The 19,430-nt window shown below is 46.2% G+C and overlaps 3 protein-coding genes across 4 annotated transcripts; 2 read left to right on the forward strand and 1 right to left on the reverse strand.

Moving 5' to 3' along the window:
- Positions 1-1,373: 1,373 nt before the first annotated feature.
- Positions 1,374-4,026, forward strand: LOC149304697 (uncharacterized). Its single transcript, XM_089479031.1, has 3 exons — positions 1,374-1,564; positions 2,247-2,403; positions 3,345-4,026. The coding sequence occupies exons 1-3, from the start codon at positions 1,405-1,407 to the stop codon at positions 3,883-3,885; spliced, it is 858 nt and encodes a 285-aa protein (XP_089335157.1). The 5' UTR covers positions 1,374-1,404; the 3' UTR covers positions 3,886-4,026.
- Positions 4,027-6,053: 2,027 nt separating this feature from the next.
- On the forward strand, positions 6,054-8,530 carry LOC149304698 (uncharacterized). The gene is made up of 3 exons (XM_089478692.1): positions 6,054-6,139; positions 6,762-6,918; positions 7,860-8,530. Exons 1-3 carry the CDS (start codon positions 6,097-6,099, stop codon positions 8,401-8,403), a joined length of 744 nt encoding a protein of 247 aa, XP_089334818.1. The 5' UTR covers positions 6,054-6,096; the 3' UTR covers positions 8,404-8,530.
- Positions 8,531-9,823: 1,293 nt separating this feature from the next.
- Positions 9,824-17,505, reverse strand: LOC149304699 (uncharacterized). Of its 2 annotated transcripts, XM_089478661.1 has the most exons (4): positions 16,064-17,505; positions 13,762-13,825; positions 12,788-12,938; positions 9,824-10,562 (listed from the first exon to the last, which is right to left on the reverse strand). In XM_089478661.1, the coding sequence occupies exons 2-4, from the start codon at positions 13,802-13,804 to the stop codon at positions 9,998-10,000; spliced, it is 759 nt and encodes a 252-aa protein (XP_089334787.1). In that variant the 5' UTR covers positions 13,805-13,825; positions 16,064-17,505; the 3' UTR covers positions 9,824-9,997. The 2 variants fall into 2 exon arrangements, with proteins under 2 accessions (XP_089334787.1, XP_089334786.1); XM_089478660.1 differs by lacking the exon at positions 16,064-17,505 and having other exon boundaries at positions 13,762-14,807.
- Positions 17,506-19,430: the final 1,925 nt, after the last annotated feature.

Raw genomic sequence — 19,430 nt, forward strand, 5'->3', positions numbered from 1 at the left:
TCAGAAGCCGTTCGGTTGCCATTCAGCATCACCTGGGGCATCACCGTGAAGGTTTTCTGGAATCTTGATAACTTTGGACAAAAATCACCGCGTGACTTTGAACGAGTCTTCGAGGCCCTGGAAGATTATCTTGAGCCAACGCTAGAGACAGTGAGTTCCTTCGTAGAGCCTCTGCTCGATCCCTTCGGTCCTAAGATTCGTGAAATAGACCAGGAGATGAATGCGAGGATCACTCAGACCATGGAGTCTCTGGACGGATATCTGCCCTTTTACATCAAGAGGGTGGGGGAAATCCAGGACAGTCTCCAGCCCTTGGCAGAAGAGGCTGGGAGGCAGTGCAGGCTGAAGATGGAGACCCTCAACGAGAACCTGAAGCCTTACCTTGACCCTCTCCTGAAGGAGGGCAGGGAATACGCAGATGCATTCACAGAATGGATGGACAGCTTTCTTTCCCTCCCCATATGATTTCCCTTGTGAGGAACAGAAGAGGGAAATTCAGTGGTCTTCTAAATGAAATTTGTGTGAAAGAGGGTGGTTGGATGTGGATGGTGGCAACCTAAATGGCTTCCTGTAGATCAGGCAATAAATGGCTACTCCCCAATGATGCTGTTCCAGTCTGCTATGTTGGGTGCCCCCATTTTCTAGTCATTACCTTGCAGTTGTTGCATCCCCTCCAACATGTCAAACACAAAAGCAGAGACGCACTGTGGCCAAGCGACCCCAGAGGGTGGTCAAGATGGCAAAAGGTATGAATGTGGAAGAATGCATACATTAGGAGAGGCTGCTGGAGCAGCTTGCTTTTGCCTGATCTGACTGGGAAGGACCAGATTCAGCCCTTGCCTTGCCTTTGCTGAGCTCAAGGCTGGTGAACTGTGAACAGCTGGGAATGAATCAACACAGGATCCTACGCCACACGCACACTTTTCTAAGGTTGGCTACCAATATAGATCCCATCAATACACGGCTGAAACTGTGGTTTCTTTCTGCCCCTAAATACACCCCTTTCCACATCCTTGCCATGGATCCCCTTTGCCCATTTCAGGCCTTTTTCTCACCAATTTGGAGATCCTTCTGGAGAAATCCACAGTCCATTTGTATCATCTTTTGTGCTGTACTGTTCTGTACTGTGCTGTACTGTATTTGTACTGTAAATAATGTGTCATCATCGGCAAACCTGTCCACCATTCACCTCCAGTTCCAGGTGATTTCTGAACATGTCGAAACACACACACACACACACAGGCAGCAGCCTCAAACACAGATCCCCTTGGGACCCCCGTGCCCACGCCATCCCTTTATCCTGAAGGACACATGGGACTTGGTGAGTGCCCCATTCCTCCCACCCCAATGGGGGTCATTGCCCCACTGTCCCAACCTGAGAGCCAAAGACTACAAGCAGTGCCCATGTTAATGAATGACCAGAGCCAGAGGGCAGGTGGGGATGGCATGTGCCCTACAAAGCCCTGCTGCCCACAGACAGCCTTCCGCTCAGATCTGCCCCGGACCTTCCTCTCTGACACCATGAAGATCCTGGCTGTGGGGCTTGCTTTGGCCATTGCCATAGGTGAGTTTTGGGGTGAGGGAGGAATCCCCATGTGTCATTTTCAGAGCATCAGGTTTGGTGCAGACTGCCAGGGTATGATATATAGTTCTCCTTTTCCACTCCGCCTGCCATGGTTGATGTGATGCAGATGATGAATGTAATGCTTCATGAAGTTTGTTCTTGAAAGAAGCAACTAGTAATTTTAACAATATCCTTCTTGCTCTGAGAAAGTCTTTGAAAACCACACAGTAGTTTGGAGCCCATTTCCAATTCGGGACTTAGTCTGCTTCAAGTTCACAGTAGTGGTTGCAAAACAACCATATGTCTTTTTGGGGGCAGAAAATGGCAGTTTCCACACAGAAGACATTTCTGTGCAGCTATTTCTATTTCTATTGTTTTCTATGCAAATCAACCACATACAAATTTTGCAGAGAACAAATTCCTCAATTGCAGCATTCTCTGCACAGAAAGTAGCATTTTCAATGTGGAAATATTATTTTCTGAGCAAAAAATACTGGGGTTTTTTGGGTGCAAAACAAAACCATGCAAATTTTGTGCAGGATGCATCCCAAAGAGCCTTGTCAGTTCAGGATCGTTCTCCATCAGGGTTTCTCAGGACTCAAAAAGAATGTTTTAGAACCACGTTTGGGAATATCTTTGACTGTACTTTCCATCCCTAAGGTGGGTTCGCTTTGTCTTCCAGGACCTGAAGCTTTGGGCGTTAGAGCAAACCAACCCTTTCCGTCGCCTTCATTGCATGTATTATTCTATGGGATTTCGGGACTCATGATCGACGGCTACGTTAAAGTGACAAAGAAACTTGAAATGGTCAGAAAGTCTGATGCCGGCAAGGCTGTGTCGTAAGCGAATCTACCTGATAACTCCACAATATATGTAATTGCTTTATGTTGAAGTCAGACAAATGGACCATCTGGGATGGAATGGTCCCCATAAGATTTAGGCAGCCAGTGATTTAGGACTACAATAGCCATCAACCCCTGAAAGTCTGGCCATCAGCCAGAATCTATAGGCCAGGAACGCTCTTTCCCAATTGGGAGACGCTATGGACTCACAAGAGAGAAAAGAAACCACCTTTTGAGGGATTCCCAGGAGAGTTCCTTCTTTCTCTTGTCCCATCCATGATCCATTCCTTCCTTGCAAGATATTCATTCCCCCATATATCTCTTTCTCTCCTCCACTCCCGAGTCTTTCTCTTCATCAGGGATTGGAATGTGATTTTTTAAAAAGGAACTATTGGCTATAGTCATGACCCAATTAACTCCACAGGTTTTGCAGTCCGGACATTTTAACTAGCCGAGTTACTTGTTATTGAGAAGTTACTCTCACTGCTCTATTGCACCACTGGAGGATGCACAGAGGGTTCTCTGGTTCCCCCTAATGGCCAGTTCAGAGATTGTTCCTTGGAAATTCTGGGGGAAATGCCAAGGACATTGCAAAACAATCCATCCTATCTGCAGCATGTAGCAACCTGTCCTTCTCTCTCTCCCATTACTCACTCTAGCCCCAGGAATGAGTAAGAGTCAGACAATCCGTTCTCATTCCTCTGAAAAAGAGTGATTTGATTTAGTATGACCATTATCAGGCATGAAAGATGGAGGGGTGACATGAGGACATCCTTTTAATATCTCAAGATATTTCTCTCTGCCCCAGAGAGAAGGGGTCCAGCTTGCTCTCTGCTGCCCAAAAGTGTAGGATCAGGTCTAAGGGTTTGGAGTTACTATGAAAGGGCCTTTAATTCTCTTTTCCAATTTTGCACCCTTTCTTTCCCTTCCCCACCCAGAGACCAATATGAGAAACTCCTTGTGCCTTTGAAAGAACTGGACAGAGGCTCTGCGGTCCCTGCAGAGCTCTCAGAAGCAATCGAGTTGGTTTTCGGGGTTCTCTGGGACATCACAGGGAAGGGCTACAGGACTTTCCAGGAAGTGGAAAGACATTCGCCTGCCAACCTCGAACACGTCCTGGACGTCCTGTCTGCGTATCTTGAGCCAACGCTAACAAAAGCACGTTCTTACGCAGAGCCTCTGCTCACTCCCCTCGCTGAAAAGATTATGGAACTAGACCAAGAGATGGACGAGAGGATCGCCCAGGCCATGAAGTCGCTGGACGGACAGCTGTCCTTTTACGTCAAGAGGATGGAGGAAATTGGGGATGGTCTCCAGCCCTTAGTGGACGAGGTCAGTAAGCAGTTCAGGCTGGGCCTGGAGACCATCAACAAGAATGCAAAGCCTTACCTTGACCCTTTCCTGGAGGACAGCAAGAAATATACAGATTCTTTCAAGGAATGGGTGGAAGCCCCCTTGTACCCTGCAGAAGAATCATGATTTCCCCAGCCAGGAACAGAAGAGGGCAAGTTGGTGGGTTGGTCAATGGGAATTCAAGTGAAAGGGATTGGCTGGAGCCACATGGATGGTGGCAACCTCAGTGGCTTCCTCTGGATCAGGCAATAAATGACCAGCCCCCAATGATGTCGCTTCAGTCTGTTTTGTTGGGTGCCTCCCATTTCTTATCAATTGCATTGACTTCGTTGCACACCCTCCAAAATTTCACATATGAAAGCAGGGACACGTTGTGTTGGGAAATGTAGTTCTTTCTTGAAGTTTGTTAGAAACTCAGGAAAGCAAGCAAGATTGTTTAATCTCACTAGCAGAGTTAACTCAGCTCTGCTAGTTAATATAAGGCTGAGCAGGAAAACTAACTAGCTCCACTTTTCTCTCCCAGCCCACGTGTCCCCAATAAAACACAGTCACTTGGTTAAAGTGAAAATAAACAAGTTTGCTTACAAAATCATGTGTATGAAGAGATACACAGGTCTAGCTTCATGTTGCAAGAAATAGGAGGTAGAAAAGGTTGTTTGCATGCATCTTAGGAAAGATGCTCACTCAGCCTGCATGCATCAGCTCCGGACAAAGGCAAGGGAAGGATAGTAGTAATGGCAATTCTCCTTCAGGGACAAAAGGTGAGGTGTGCTCTTTTTGGGTAAACAGGAAATGAGGAGGGGCTGTTAGTAAGCAATCAACTACCATAGACATGCATTACTAGAAGGTCTCAGCATGCAAAGTTGCTATATCCCAACACATTGTGGCTAAACAACCTCAGAGTGGGGTCAAGATGTCAAATATGAGGACAAATACATAAGCTAGGAGAGGCTGGACCAGTTTGCTTTCCCAGCCCCTGCGTCTCCTCTTCCTCTTGCTGAGTTAACTGCTGATGAACCAATTGAATGTAACCGGCTTTTGCACTTTGGACTCTGTTTGCAGCAATTGCAAGAAACTGAGGACAAAGGGGGAAACTGGGACATTACAAAAGCAACTGGAAAAGTAGGATGGCAGAGGATACATAGGGGCTGCAAAGTTGAAAGAGTTGGAGGGTAGGTTGTTGGTTCCATAATGAGGAACAGAAGAGGGCAGTTTGGTGGGCTGCTAAATGGAAATTCATGTGAAAGAGGGTGGGTGGAACCGTGTGGATGGTGGCAACCTAATTGGCTTCCTCTGCATCAGGCAATAAATGACTGCTCCCCAATGATGCTGTTCCAGTCTGTTATGTTAGGTGCCCCCATTTCTTATTCCGTAACTTGCCCTTGTTGCATCCCTTCCAACATGTCACACACACAAAAGCAGAGATGCATTGTGGCCAAGTGACCTCAGAGGGTGGTTGAGATGGCAAAAGGTATGCATGAGGAAGAATCCATACATTAGGAGAGGCTGATGTAGCAGCTTGCCTTTGCCTGAGCCAACTGGGAAGGACCAGATTCAGCCCCTGGCTCTCCTCTTGCCTTTGCTGAGCTCAAGGCTGGTGAATTGTGAACAGCTGGGGAACTCAGCTTGCAGCAATTGGAGTAAGCTGAGGACAAAGGCGGAAAGTGGGAGAAGTAGAGAGAAACCGGGACCTTTTAAAAGGGGTTGGAAAAGTGGGATGGCAGAGGATGAATCAATACAGGATCCTACTAGAGGACTACCACCTCCCCACAGATAATTCTTTAAGGTTGGCTGCCAACACAGATCCCATTGATACACAACTGAAGCTGGGATGTCTTTTCTGCTCCTAAACACATCCCTTTCCACTTCCTTGCCATGAATCCCCTTTATCCATTTCATGCCTTTTTCTCACTAGTTTGCAGATCCTTCTGAAGAAATCCACAGTCCATTTGTATCACCCTTTGTACTGTAAATAATGCATCAGCATTGGCAAACCCATCAACCTCACCATTCACCTCCAATTCCAGGTCATTTCCGAAAGTGTTGAAACACACACACACACACAGCAGCCCCAAACACAGACCCCTGAGGGACTCCAGTGCCCACGCCATCCCTTTATCCTGAAGGACACATGGGGCTTGGAGTGCCCCATTCCTCCCACCCCAATGGGGGTCATTGCCCCACTGTCCCAACCTGAGAGCCAAAGACTACAGGCAGTGCCCATGTTAATGAATGACCAGAGCCAGGGAGCAGGTGGGATGGCATGTGTCCTACAAAGCCTTGCTGCCCACAGACAGCCTTCAGCTCAGATCTGCCCCGACCTTCCTCTCCGACACCATGAAGATCCTGGCTGTGGGGTTTGTTTTGGCCATTGCCATAGGTGAGTTTTGGGGTGTTGGAAGAATCCCCATGCGTCTTTTCTTGGGTACAGGAGTCAGAGGGGTTCAACTCGGGATGCATGAAATGCTTTGGTCAGTGTGCCAACAGGTGCAAATGTAGGTGTTTTCATGCAGCTGGCATTCACAAGCGTAACTACAAGGATGGAGCTCTGAACTTAACATTTCACATAGAACAGGATCTTGTTCTGGAGAGTCCACCTTTGAATTTGTGTCACCGGAACATGGAGAAAAGTTGTGCATATTCAGAACATAAGGTTTGGTGCAGACCGCCAGGGTATGATATATAGTTCTCCTTCTCCACTCCGCCTGCCATGGTTGATGTGATGTAAATGATGGATGTAATGCTTCACTGAGTTTCTTTTTGAAAGAAGCAACTAGTATTTAACAGTATCCTTCTTGCTCTGAGAAAAATCACTGGGGTTTTTTGGGTGCAAAGCAAAACCATGCAAATTTTGTGCAGGATGCATCCCAAAGAGCCTTGTCAGTTCAGGATCGTTCTCCATCAGGGTTTCTCAGGACTCAAAAAGAATGTTTTAGAACCACGTTTGGGAATATCTTTAACTGTACTTTCCATCCCTAAGGCGGGTTTGCTTTGTCTTCCAGGACCTGAAGCTTTCGTTGTTAGAGCAAACCAACCCTTTCCAACACCCAAATTGCACGTAATAATCAACGAGATTTCGGGACTCATGATCGACAGCTACGTTAAACTGACAAAGAAACTTGAATTGGTCACAAATTCCAAGGCTGGCAAGGCTGTGTCGTAAGCGAATCTACCTGATAACTCCACAATATATGTAATTGCTTTATGTTGAAGTCAGACAAATGGACCATCTGGGATGGAATGGTCCCCATAAGATTTAGGCAGCCAGTGATTTAGGACTACAATAGCCATCAACCCCTGAAAGTCTGGCCATCAGCCAGAATCTATAGGCCAGGAACGCTCTTTCCCAATTGGGAGACGCTATGGACTCACAAGAGAGAAAAGAAACCACCTTTTGAGGGATTCCCAGGAGAGTTCCTTCTTTCTCTTGTCCCATCCATGATCCATTCCTTCCTTGCAAGATATTCATTCCCCCATATATCTCTTTCTCTCCTCCACTCCCGAGTCTTTCTCTTCATCAGGGATTGGAATGTGATTTTTTAAAAAGGAACTATTGACTATAGTCATGACCCAATTAACTCCACAGGTTTTGCAGTCCGGACATTTTAACTAGCCGAGTTACTTGTTATTGAGAAGTTACTCTCACTGCTCTATTGCACCACTGGAGGATGCACAGAGGGTTCTCTGGTTCCCCCTAATGGCCAGTTCAGAGATTGTTCCTTGGAAATTCTGGGGGAAATGCCAAGGACATTGCAAAACAATCCATCCTATCTGCAGCATGTAGCAACCCGTCCTTCTCTCTCTCCCATTACTCACTCTAGCCCCAGGAATGAGTAAGAGTCAGACAATCCGTTCTCATTCCTCTGAAAAAGAGTGATTTGATTTAGTATGACCATTATCAGGCATGAAAGATGGAGGGGTGACATGAGGACATCCTTTTAATATCTCAAGATATTTCTCTCTGCCCCAGAGAGAAGGGGTCCAACTTGCTCTCTGCTGCCCAAAAGTGTAGAATCAGGTCTAAAGGTTTGGAGGTACTATGAAAGGGCCTTTAATTCTCTTTTCCAATTTTGCACCCTTTTCCCCCCTTCCCCACCCAGGGATCAATTTGAGAAACTCCTTGAGCCCTTCAGTGACCTGGAGAGAGGGTCCGCGGTCCCTGTGGAGCTCTCAGAAGCAATTGCGTTGGTTTCCGGGGTCCTCTGGGGCATCCCAGCAAAGGGCTACAGGACTTTCCAGGATGTGGAAAGACATTCGCCTGCCAACCTTGAACACGTTGTGGACGTCCTGTCTGCGTATCTTGAGCCAACGCTAGTGAAAGCACATTCTTATGCAGAGCCTCTGCTCACTCCCCTCGCTGAAAAGATTATGGAACTAGACCAAGAGATGGACGAGAGGATCGCCCAGGCCATGAAGTCGCTGGATGGACAGCTGTCCTTTTACGTCAAGAGAATGGAGGAAATCCGGGACGGTCTCCAGCCCTTAGTGGACGAGGTCAGTAAGCAGTTCAGGCTGGGCCTGGAGACCATCAACAAAAATGCAAAGCCTTACCTTGACCCTTTCCTGGAGGAGAGCAAGAAATATGCAGATTCTTTCAGGGAATGGGTGGAAGCCCCCTTGTACCCCACCACAGACGAAACGTGATTTCCCCGGCCAGGAACAGAGGAGGTCAATGGAAATTCAAGGGAAAGGAATTGGCTGGAGCCACATGAATGGGTGGGCAACTTCAGTGGCTTCCTCTTGATCAGGCAATAAATGTCCAGTCCCCAAATGGTGCCGCTTCAGTCTGTTTTGTTGGGTGCCCTTCATTTCTTATCAATTGCATTGATTTCGTTGCACACACTCTAAACTTTGACATGGAACCAGGGACACGTTGTGGCTAAACAACCTCAGAGTGGGCTCAAGGTGGCAAATGTTAAGAATGGTCAGAAATACATAAGCTAGTAGAGGCTGGACCAGTTTGCTTTCCCAGCCCCTGCGTCTCCTCTTCCTCTTGCTGAGTTAACTGCTGATGGCTTTTGCACTTTGAACTCTGTTTGCAGCAATTGCAAGAAGCTGAGGACAAAGGGGGAAACTGGGTGTGATGATCCCTATCCCTGGGACATTGTAAAAGCAACTGGAAAAGTAGGATGGCAGAGGATACATAGGGGCTGCAAGGGTGAAAGAGTTGGAGGGTAGGTTGTTGGTTAAAACATACTCTCCAACATTTCACTGACAAAAACTGGGACTAAGCAGTTTCAGAGTGCGGTCAAGACAGCAATGGTTATGAATGAAGGAACATGCAAGCTGGCAGAGGCTGCAGCAGTTTGCTTTTTCCTGGGCCTCCTGGGAAGATCAACCCTCTTTCTGGTTCTGGTCCTCCCCATTCCCACTGAGTTAATTAAAAGCTAGCTGCTTTTAGGCTTTGAATACAGTCTGCAACAACGGGAGTAAGCTGAGGAGTAAAAGTAGGAGAAGGAAAGGGAATCTGGGACATTTTGAAAGCAGCTGAAAAAGTGGGATGGTGGAGGAATAATCCCCAGGCAACTTTGGAGGACCTTCTCACACAGTTTTTAGTGTCTGACTCAGATACCCCCTAAGGGATAACTGCACCTTATTTTTGGCCTCTTCCAAGCCATTCTGGAAGAGCTTTTTGTTCCATCAGGAAATCACCCAAAAAATTGACCTGTAGAACTCCATCCAAAACAAGATATATACATATATACGTCCAAGTTATGTGCACCTATGTCACAAACAGGATTTCACCCTAGATGTGGAGAAGGTAACTTCTCCATCACCTTTCTGAGAAACTGGTTGTGCACACCTCCATGATGTTGGTTCACAATGTAATGATTGTTTCAATGGGTCGAGACTAGGAATCTGACCACTGTTTGGGACTACATCTCCCAGAACCCCCTGGGCTGTGTGTGTGTGTGTGGGGGGGTGTTCAAGATTGGTCACCCAAAAAGTCACCCTTCAATACAATTCTGAGCCATTCCCTCTAGCACCCAACTGTAAAGCCCACCTCCACATCTCCTCTAACCTCTGCTTCCAAGGAAGGTCACAAAGACAAGGGTGGCTTGTCGTCTGTGGCTTTATTGCCCCACGGAGGGGATGGTTACAGGCCAGAGATGTTGTCGCATCAGGGAGTGTGCTTCCCTAGACGTTCCCGTCCCTCCCTCCCTGGATACCGGCCAAAGGGCTGGCAGAAAAACCGGCCTTCCTCCTCCCATCCGTGACCAGTGGTCAGAGCAGGCGCTCACTGGAACCGCTCCCGGAAGGAGGTCCAGAGGCTGCTGAGATGACCCTGGAGGTTTTCGGCCATGGGGATCAGCTTCTGCTGGAGGTCTTCAGCATAGGGGTGCAAGTTGTGCCGGACATGCTGCACCCCTTGACTGAGGCTGCCCTGGAGCTTTTGTGCCAGCGGTTCGACCCCTTGCCGGAACTCCTCCACCTGCTGCTGGATTTTGGTCTTCATGTCCTCGGCCAGAGGTCCCAGCTGGGCCTGGAGTTCCTCCACGTTCTGCTGGAGGTTCTGCTTCAGCTCCTCCGTCCCGGTGACCAGGGCCCGGCGCAGTGTCTCCGTGTGTTGCTCAGCTTGTTCCAGAAGGTCCTCTGCGAAGGGGGCCAAGTGCTCTTGCAGCTTGCTGACCCCGCCTTGCATCTTCTGGTTCAGGTCATCCGCAAATGGCTGGACTTTCTGGTTCACCTGCTGGAGGTCGGTGATGATCTTCTGCAGGAGGTCCTGGGCCACCGGAGGAAGCTGCTTCTGTAGCTCTGCCTGGTAGTTTCGGGCACTGTTGATGCTGTCAGTGATACGGGTGCTGTGGAGACAGAGCGGTGGACCTCAGCGGAAAGAGAGGAGACGCACAATGCATGGAGAGTCACATACCCATGGGTGTGGAGGATGTGGACCGCACTGGGTGACACCTTGTGAAGGCTTTCACCCTTGATGCAACCCCTCTTTCAAATGTACTTCCTCCAACATCAAACCCTTTGCTATCGGGGAGGAAGGCTCTGATAAATGGAGGGGCGTGCATTTAATACATGCCTTTGTTACACTGGCTGGCATTATGCTGCTCTGGAATTGTAGGATGCTCTGAAATTATGATATGGAAAAGTACACTTGACCCTCCATATTCGCTAGGGTTAGGGGCACAAGACCCCCGTGAATATGGGAAAACTGCAAATAGCAAAAACACCCTGTTTTTACATGAGAGGACGCCTCTCTAGGAATCTCTAGGTCTTCCAGAGCAACTCTGTGGTCAATGTCCGACAGAAACTGACCATAGAATTGCACTGGAGGGGCTACAAAGGCCTAACAAAGTAGCATTCTCTCTAGGAGAGACCTAGTAAAGTTGTATTCTCTCTAGGAATCTCTAGGTCCTCCAGGGCAACTCTGTGGTCAATGTCTGACAAATATTGACCATAGAACTGCGTTGGAAGAGCTACAAAGGCGGAATATTCTCTCTAGGAATCTCTAGAGTCTAGGTCCTCCAGTGCAACTTCTAGTTAAAGTTTACCATAGAGTTGCACTGGAGGACCTCGATATTCCTAGAGAGAACATATTAACCAAATCCGTGAATAATCAAATCTGCAAATATGGAGGGATGAGTGTATATACCGTATATACTCAACTATAAGTCGACCTATATAAGCCGAGGGCAGGTTTTGGGGTCAAAATTATGGATTTTGATATGACCCCTGGATAAGTTGAGGGTAAAACCTAGGGGCATGTACAAAGGATCTAAAGTGGATGAAGCAAAGGAAAACAGTGCCACAGAACTTAATAAATCCCAGGAGGCATAACTATTTGTGCTCCTACTAAAGGTTGGCTGGATAAGAGAACAGAAGGGGGTCAGTGCTTCCAGGGCAGATTAAACTCTTGCCTTTCACAATGTGTGTGTGTGTGTGTGTGTGTGTGTGTGTGTATATATATATATATATATGAGTTAAAATACAGTACTTGCATTGACCCATGAATAAGGTGACTCAGTTTTTTGGGGGTCAATTTTTTAATCTAAATTTTTAGACTTATACATGAGTATTTTATATATATATATATATATATATATATATATATATATATATATACATACACACACACACACACATACACACACACACACACACACACACACATATACAGTCTATATGAATGCTTGCTTCTTCTTTGCTGTGTCAGTTCTTTTGGGTTGTCAGACCGCTAGCACCTATTTACTGCACTTAAATAAATCTTTTTATCCTCTTCCCTTTTGTGTGAAAAACTGGCTTACTTGCACCGGGGCAAGGACCGTGTATCTTCTTGGATATCAGATGTCAGCAATTTAAAAACAGTCCTATTTATTTATTTATAAATATATAAATAAATATATTTATTTATATGCCGCCCCTCCAATCGGATCAAGGCGGCTTACAACATTAAAACAGCATTCAAACACATGAAAATACCAAATAATGACTAATGTCATAAAAAAACTTATAACCTAAAAACCCACCCAGCCTCGAATTTAAAATGACATTTCAAATCAAATGCCAATAAACCAGGTCAGTTGATGGAGTGGAATGGATAACCTGGGATTAAGTAGGGTTTCAGGCTGCTTCCGCATTGCAGAATTAAAGCAGTTTGACACCGCTTTAACTGCTGTGGCTCCATCTTTAGGAAACCTGGGGTCTGTAGTTGGTTGTGGCCCCAGAGCTCTCTGACAGAGAAGGCTAAATAGCTTGCAGAACCACAAATCCCAGAGCCATGGCAGTGAAAGTGGCGTGGAACTGGATTATTTCTGCAATGTAGATGCAGCCCAATGAGGGTTTAACATGAAGCCTAGAAATAATGAAGGGGTGGGAGGAAGATTTATCTCCCATGTTTGTATCCAATGGTCATGAGATTTCCTAGAGATGGTGCCACTAGCCATAGGTCAGCATGACTTTTTGGGCACAGCGTTGGGGCAAAGAGTGCTCCAGGTCAGTACAACCTGTTCTTTGGAGGATGAGGAAAGATCCCAGTGCTATGAAGTCAGTTTCCACCAAACCACCTTGGCTCACTTACTTGACCTCCTTGCCCAGCTCAGAGTTGCGGATCGACTCCAAGTTGTCCGACGTGGTTTTGGAAATCTTGTCGATGTATTCCCGAATGGTGTCATGGATCTGCTCCAGACGCGGGCGGCGCGGCTCATCGCTGAGAAAAGAGGCGTAGGAGCCTACGGGGAGAAAATGAAATAAAATCACACGTGTATAAACAACAACAACAACAACAACAACAACGTATGTCTAGTATGAACACAAATAGTTTTTCACGCTGGGATTTTGCAAGTTCTTTGGCAATGCTTTCTTTTGCTTCATCCACTTTAGAGCCTCTAGATATGGCTTATCCATGGGTCATATCAAAATTCATAATGTTGGCCCCCAAAACCTGCCCTCGACTTGTATATGAGGTTGATTTATACTTTATATTGTTCAGCAAGACAAATTGTCTAATTTAAAAAAAAAATGTAACTTTACTATCAATGTCAACAATAATAATACTTCTAATAAAAACACAAAACACATAATTATAGCAACTTTTTCTTTCTAGTGCTTCCTTCCATTGCTTTTCCTGTAAAGACTTCACCCTTTTAATCCCTTCTGGTTCCCTTATTGATTTTTATCATATTTCTATTCTTTCCTTCTTTTTGTAAATTATCTGTTACTTGTAAAGCTATTACTTCTTCCTTATCTTCATCCTATCTACTCTCAAATATAATGCCTATTTTCTTCCTTTTCCCATCCATCCATCCATCCATCCATCCATCCATCCATCCATCCAATGACTTCACAATTCCTTTCTTTTTACATTTTTCGTTTCTGACTTGTTCTTGCAAGCGCATTGTCTAGGAAATCCGTTGCATCAAAACAGCATTATTTCTACCGTAGAGATGCTCCCAGAGATGCTCAGAACGGTGCAAAGACAATGGGGTCTTTTTTGGGGGGAAACTGGGGGAAGATGGAAAGGCAAAAGTGGGAGAATTGAACCGAAGGACTCACCTGTCAGGATGGTCAAGGCAAGGAAAGCGGCCCCGAACTTCATGGTGGAAAAGGACCCAAGGCTCTGAAAGGCAGGAGAATTGGGAATCATCGGTCGGAGGCATAAGGAGGTCCATTTATGGGGTGAAAGGAGCCAGGACAGAGTGACCCTTCGCCCCGGTCACTCATTAACCAGAAGCGCCAATGAGGTTTGGCAAGCAAAAGAGAGGCATTGGCTTGGGTCCCTGGACCTTAGCAATCCGGCCAAAGCAAATCTAAAAGGACCCCAGAATAGGAAGCATTGGACCAAGCAAGCATCCTTTAGGACTTTGCAGAATAAAAGACTGACCCGTTTCTTCTGGGAAGATCAACTGCTTTGACCAGCCCTTGCTCTTGTGCATTTAAGAACAGTGTTTCTCAGCAAGTGCTAGTAATATAGCTTCTCCCCTTTGCTCTTGTGCATTTAGCAACAAAGCTGCAGGTGTTTCCCTAAAAATATAAGTTTCTCTAACTGTGTCCTCCAAACAAAAGAGTGGGTCAGTGGCCTTCCCCAACCTGTTAGGCTACAAAGGGATGGGGATGGTGGGATTTGCAGTGGAATGCACCTGGAAACTGTTGGTTTGGAGAAGACTTTCCTAAAGCAATGGCTCTTGTTGTGGTGTGCCTTTAAGTCATTTCTGACTTATGGAAACCCTAAGGCAACCCTATCACAGGGTTTTCTCGGCAGGCTTCTTCCAATGGGGTTTGCCGTCTTCTGGAGCTGAGAGAGTGTGAGTGGCCTTCCATGGCCAAGCAAGGATTCGAACCCTGATCTCCAGAGTTGTGGTCCAACGCTCAAACCATGGTGCCACTCTCACCAAACTACAAATCCCAGGATCTGTAGGAGCCATGATTAAAGTGATGTCAAACTGCATGACATCTACAGTGTAGATGCTCTCTGAGATACAGGAGTCTTTCCGTTGTGTTAATTCCTATTCAGAGACACAGAGCTGCTGCAGACATGAAATACTGAATTTTTGGGGTGCCCCTGAGCATACGCAGGGGACTTTCCTGCAAAAGTTAAGAATAGTTACCTCCCCATTCATTTAATACTAGCCAACATGTTAGAGCATGTATTTGCATGCAAAGTACAGTCTCTAACTACTTGCTTTCAACTGAGAGCATTTTAGCAATGACTACATCTACACTGTAGAAATAACGCAGTAATATTGTTTACTTAACCAGCAAACAGTTAATTAAATGCAACTAGTTCTTTCCAAACTCTGATAGTGAATGCCTACTGACCAAACAATTAATTCCTTAAGCTTCCATGGAGGAATAGTGGCAACTAATGAGCTCTTAACTAGTTACATTTAACTAGTTGTTTCCAAGCTCAGGACAAAGCATCCATTTTTGCATTTACTGCTATCCTTTATTATTGCATCTCATTGTGGATGGTTCTCACCAAAATGAAGATAAGCCTCGATGTTGTTTAGATGCCAAACAACCCTCAACTAAGGCTATTCTACTTTGGGCCTATCATGAGATGATACGAACATTGGGGAAAAGATGGTGATGTTTGCAAAAGTTGGAAGGCTGGAACTAAAGATGGAGATTTTGCCACAGTTAATGCTGGACTAGGACTGTGAATACTGGACCAGGAGTCCGAGTGGCCAGGGTTTGAATCCCTGCTGAGCCATGGAAACGCAATGGGTGACCTGGAGCAAGTCACACTCTCTCAGCCTCCAAGGCAGGCGAATATGGCAAATGTCCACAGGAACAAATCTTGCCAAGGAAACCTCAGGTAAGGTTGCCATCAGAGTTGTCTTGCAAGAACCAGCATGGTGCAGTGGGGTTCGAATCCCCCGCTCAGCCAAAGAAACCCACTAAGCAAGCCAGACTTGCTCACAGGTTGCATCCGCACTGGAGAAATAATCCAGTTTGACACCGCTTTGATTGCCCTGGCTGCATGCGGTGGAATTATGGCATTTCCAAGAGCTTTGTTCTGGTGCCACGGCAAATTGCAATGCCCAGAATGCCACAGCACTGAGCCATGGCAGTCAAAGTGGCGTCAAACTGGATTATTTCTCCAGTGCGGATGCAGTTTCCTCAGACGAAATGCAGCCAAGCAAAGCACAGGGGAGGTTTGCCCTAAGTCAGAGTCAACTTGAAGGCACATAACAAGATAGATGCTACTCTGAGTTTGCAAGGCCTGAGTCAAAACAGGGCTCTCCAGAAGTCAAAGTCACCTTGATGGCATGAAACAGAAAAGAACGGCAGTCATCAAATGTCTTACATTCACCCCACTCTCCCAGATTTGCAACAAAAGCCCTTCCCTCCTTACCTAGCACTGCAGGCTTGCTTGGTTTCTCTTGAGTAGGCTTCTCCTTTTACCTCCACCTGTATTTATAGCTGGAGCAAGTGGAGATAAAGTCCAAGAGGGATTTGCTCTTATCGCATCTGCAGGGCTGGTTGGCGTGCACATGGCCAGTGCACTGCCCCAGGGTTACTTGGGGGGCTAAGGCCGGGGACTGGGAGGGATACTGGTTTGCAATCCTGATCTCTGGCCGGGAGGGAAAAGAGAATGCCATGGCTGAGTCACCTGGGTTGGGTTCAGAATTCACACTCAGGCTTGCCAAAGGGACTCTGGGGCCAGTTGGTCTACCTCACAGGGATGACGTGAAGGAGGGATGCATTGCACTACGACTCTGAAGACCTGGGTTCGATTCCTCGCTTGAGCTTTTGCTACCATCTCAATTACACCCTAAAAGGCTAACACAACACCATAGTAAGTTGTGGCACAGCCTGTTGCCACTTCAAGTGCCAAGGCTCCCTTCCGTAGACTCCTGGGAGTAGTAGTTTTCCAAGGTACTTAAAATTCTCCGCCAGGGAATTGCCAAACTATAAAGCGCAAGATTCGGTAGAATATACCCATTGCATTTAAAAGTAGTGTTCAAGTATTATAGTTGCACATCCTCCAATGTTTCATGGATGAAAACCGGGAAAGACAGCAAATGCTATTAACAAGGAAGAGCAGACAAAGTTGGAGATTGCTTGCAAAAGTAATTTGCTTTTGCCTGAATCTACTGGGAAGTGCGAGTTAACTGAGAGCAAGCTCTACTTTGAATTCAAGTTTGCAGCAATGGAAGAAAGCTGAAGGCAAAGCGGGGAAATGGAAAAAGAGAAACTGGGACCTTTTAATATTTTTATATATATATATATGAGAGAGAGATAGGAATGGCAGGGGAGTAACTGGGACTTTGTTAGGGTATGCCATTGTGTAAAGTGAAGGAGAACTAATGGATTTTTATCTATCTGGGAAATCCATCCGTCCAGTTCAACTGCAATGCCCATGGTTCTTTTCTATGGCGACCATACTACACAATGACAACACTTTGACACCACTAAACTTCCATGTCTCTGTCCTGTGAATTTAAAACGCTATGAAACCGTTATAACTATGCAGTGTGGAAGAAACATCTCCTTTCCTGGAGACAGAGGCACAGCAGTTGGAAGGGACATAGTCCACCTTCCATCAAGAATAAGGACGCTGTTGTGTTCGTTGGGCAGCAATATCTACCAACAACGCACCTGGACTCTGGAATGTGAAAGTGGCTGAAGGGGAGAAAAGAAAAAGACCTTTTGCCCCGAAATGGCTGCTTTCCTGCCAGATCAGCACATAAACGGAGAGCTACTTGATAAATCTGAGCCGGTGCGGCCCTGAACCACATCTGACATCCATGCTCCCCACAAAAACAGCTGCTCTCGACCCTTAAAGGAAGGCAGAAAACATTTAAAATAAAAATAGAGTGCATAAATAGTCAATGGAGGGGCCCAGGAGGAGCATAACCAGCTTGTTTTGCAACCCAACCAAACATGCGGCAGTGCTTTCTGGGAACTCTGTTGGCAGAGGATACCAAAAACCATGGATGCTCAACTCCCATTAGATACAATACAATGAAGTATTATTATTATTATTAATATTATTATTATTATGGGACCTTGGTATCCTCTGGGGTTTGGTTTGAGGACCCCCAGGGATATTACTATGGGACCTTGGTATCCTATGGGGTTTGGTTTGAGGACCCCCAGGGATACCAAAATTCATGGATGCTCAACTCCCATTATATACAATGAAGCTATTATTATTATTATTACAATGGATTTTGGGTCTGAGAGCAAATCAAACCCAAGAAACTGAGAAGCAAATCCCATTAGTAGCTGAAATGACCCAACCGAGGCCATCTCTAAAATGGGAGCAATACTGAGCTGCCTCCCAGGGCTACTTTGACAGCAGAGCAAAGGCAAACCATCATTTGATCCCTCCAGATCAAACCAAAAAACGTACACACTGGTTGTTCTCCTTTATCTCAGTTCCTTCTTAGCCAGTGTGGCTCTACACTGTTTGCTTGTATGTACTTCTGCTTTTCTCACAGCGTTGGCCTCCTGGACCTTGCCCTAGATGGGATATTAAAACTCCACGCTGGCTGACCGAGTGGCAAACCACGGGCTAAAGAGGCTTCAAAGCAAAGGGCATTTTAGTCCTGATAATGTCTGGTGGAAGGGAATCTGAAGGAAACAACCGAAGGCCAAGGAACCAGGCTGAGCTCATGCGAGCTTGCAAGAGGCAGCCATCTTCTCCATTGCAACCACCCTTTTGCCTTTGCAAGTCCTTGCTATTTGCCTTTCAATTTAGGAGAGAAGGGCTGTTTAAAGGCCAGGATGGACCACATTCATCCAGATCTAGGCATCTCACTTATCAAAACCTCTGACAAAGCAGCACATTTTTCATAATGTGAAAAATGTCCAGTCCTCCAAATTGATTCAGAAGCTTATTCACACTGCCAACAATGCAGAACTTTCAGGAAAACAAAACAAAACAGTATCGAATATCCTGGGTTAAAGGGGGGGGGATGTTGCGAACTGCCCCCAAAAGTACACTGAGTACATTTAGGATGTGTGTAAACAACTAGGATTCAACCTTTTCGTAGTGTGAATGAGGCCAAGGATTGTTTCACTCCACGACGGAATCAGAGATCTGTATGAAAAGCATCTCATGAAAATTTTTACTCATCAGCAGGAAACACTAATTAATAGGATTTAAAATTATAACCAATTGGAAGCCACTCTTTAGATTGCATCTACTGGACTTCAACCCTCGGCTGATGCTGTGCAATGCTCTTCAACGCTGGCACAAGCATCACTCCTGGTGCCCCATCCGGAAAGAGCTCGGAAATGTTCACAAGCCAAACCATCTCACAAACACACCCCACACTGGAAGCTGCTTCGACCCTGATCATTCTGAACCATGTTTGTATCTGGTGAGGAAGAAGTATTTTAGCCATTGGGCAGCTCTGCTGGGCTGAACAAGGAGGGAGTGCCAGCCAGTGGGTGAAAGGCAGGCAGCTGTTGCAAGGTTAATTTGGGCTCAGCCAACTCATCTAGACAGGAGCTGGATGCCAATGTTAGCACTTCCTCTCTGCAAACAGCTGCGACAGATCTTTCGTGGAGTAGTCCCTCTTGGAAACTAGCTTGGCTGAAAAACACGTGAGGATCGCATGCATGGGTCACCCATGCCCTCCATCACCTGAGATGCTACTGTTGGACAAATCAATTGGAAACACAGCCCACTTAAGGCCAGAATTGAATCATGAACCAGCATGGCACATCACTTTGAGTGCTGCAAAAAACAGGGTTTGAATCTCCACTAA

The sequence above is a fragment of the Sceloporus occidentalis genome, unplaced genomic scaffold (genome assembly GCF_023333645.1).
Source record: "Sceloporus occidentalis isolate IW3139 unplaced genomic scaffold, rSceOcc1.0.p SCAF_13, whole genome shotgun sequence".
Lineage (NCBI taxonomy): Eukaryota > Metazoa > Chordata > Lepidosauria > Squamata > Phrynosomatidae > Sceloporus > Sceloporus occidentalis.

Excerpts from the sequence above, each read along its gene's own strand:
- LOC149304698 (XM_089478692.1), top strand. The coding sequence starts at position 6,097 with ATGAAGATCCTGGCTGTGGGGTTTGTTTTGGCCATTGCCATAG. Across the intron at positions 6,140-6,761 it reads TGTTTTGGCCATTGCCATAG|GACCTGAAGCTTTCGTTGTT; the intron begins GTGAGTTTTGGG and ends TTTGTCTTCCAG. Across the intron at positions 6,919-7,859 it reads AAGGCTGGCAAGGCTGTGTC|GGATCAATTTGAGAAACTCC; the intron begins GTAAGCGAATCT and ends TTCCCCACCCAG.
- LOC149304697 (XM_089479031.1), top strand. The coding sequence starts at position 1,405 with ATGTTAATGAATGACCAGAGCCAGAGGGCAGGTGGGGATGGCATGTGC. Across the intron at positions 1,565-2,246 it reads TGCTTTGGCCATTGCCATAG|GACCTGAAGCTTTGGGCGTT; the intron begins GTGAGTTTTGGG and ends TTTGTCTTCCAG. Across the intron at positions 2,404-3,344 it reads GATGCCGGCAAGGCTGTGTC|AGACCAATATGAGAAACTCC; the intron begins GTAAGCGAATCT and ends TTCCCCACCCAG.
- LOC149304699 (XM_089478660.1), bottom strand. The coding sequence starts at position 13,852 with ATGATTCCCAATTCTCCTGCCTTTCAGAGCCTTGGGTCCTTTTCCACC. Across the intron at positions 12,939-13,761 it reads TGCCTTGACCATCCTGACAG|GCTCCTACGCCTCTTTTCTC; the intron begins GTGAGTCCTTCG and ends TTCTCCCCGTAG. Across the intron at positions 10,563-12,787 it reads GAGCTGGGCAAGGAGGTCAA|CACCCGTATCACTGACAGCA; the intron begins GTAAGTGAGCCA and ends CTGTCTCCACAG.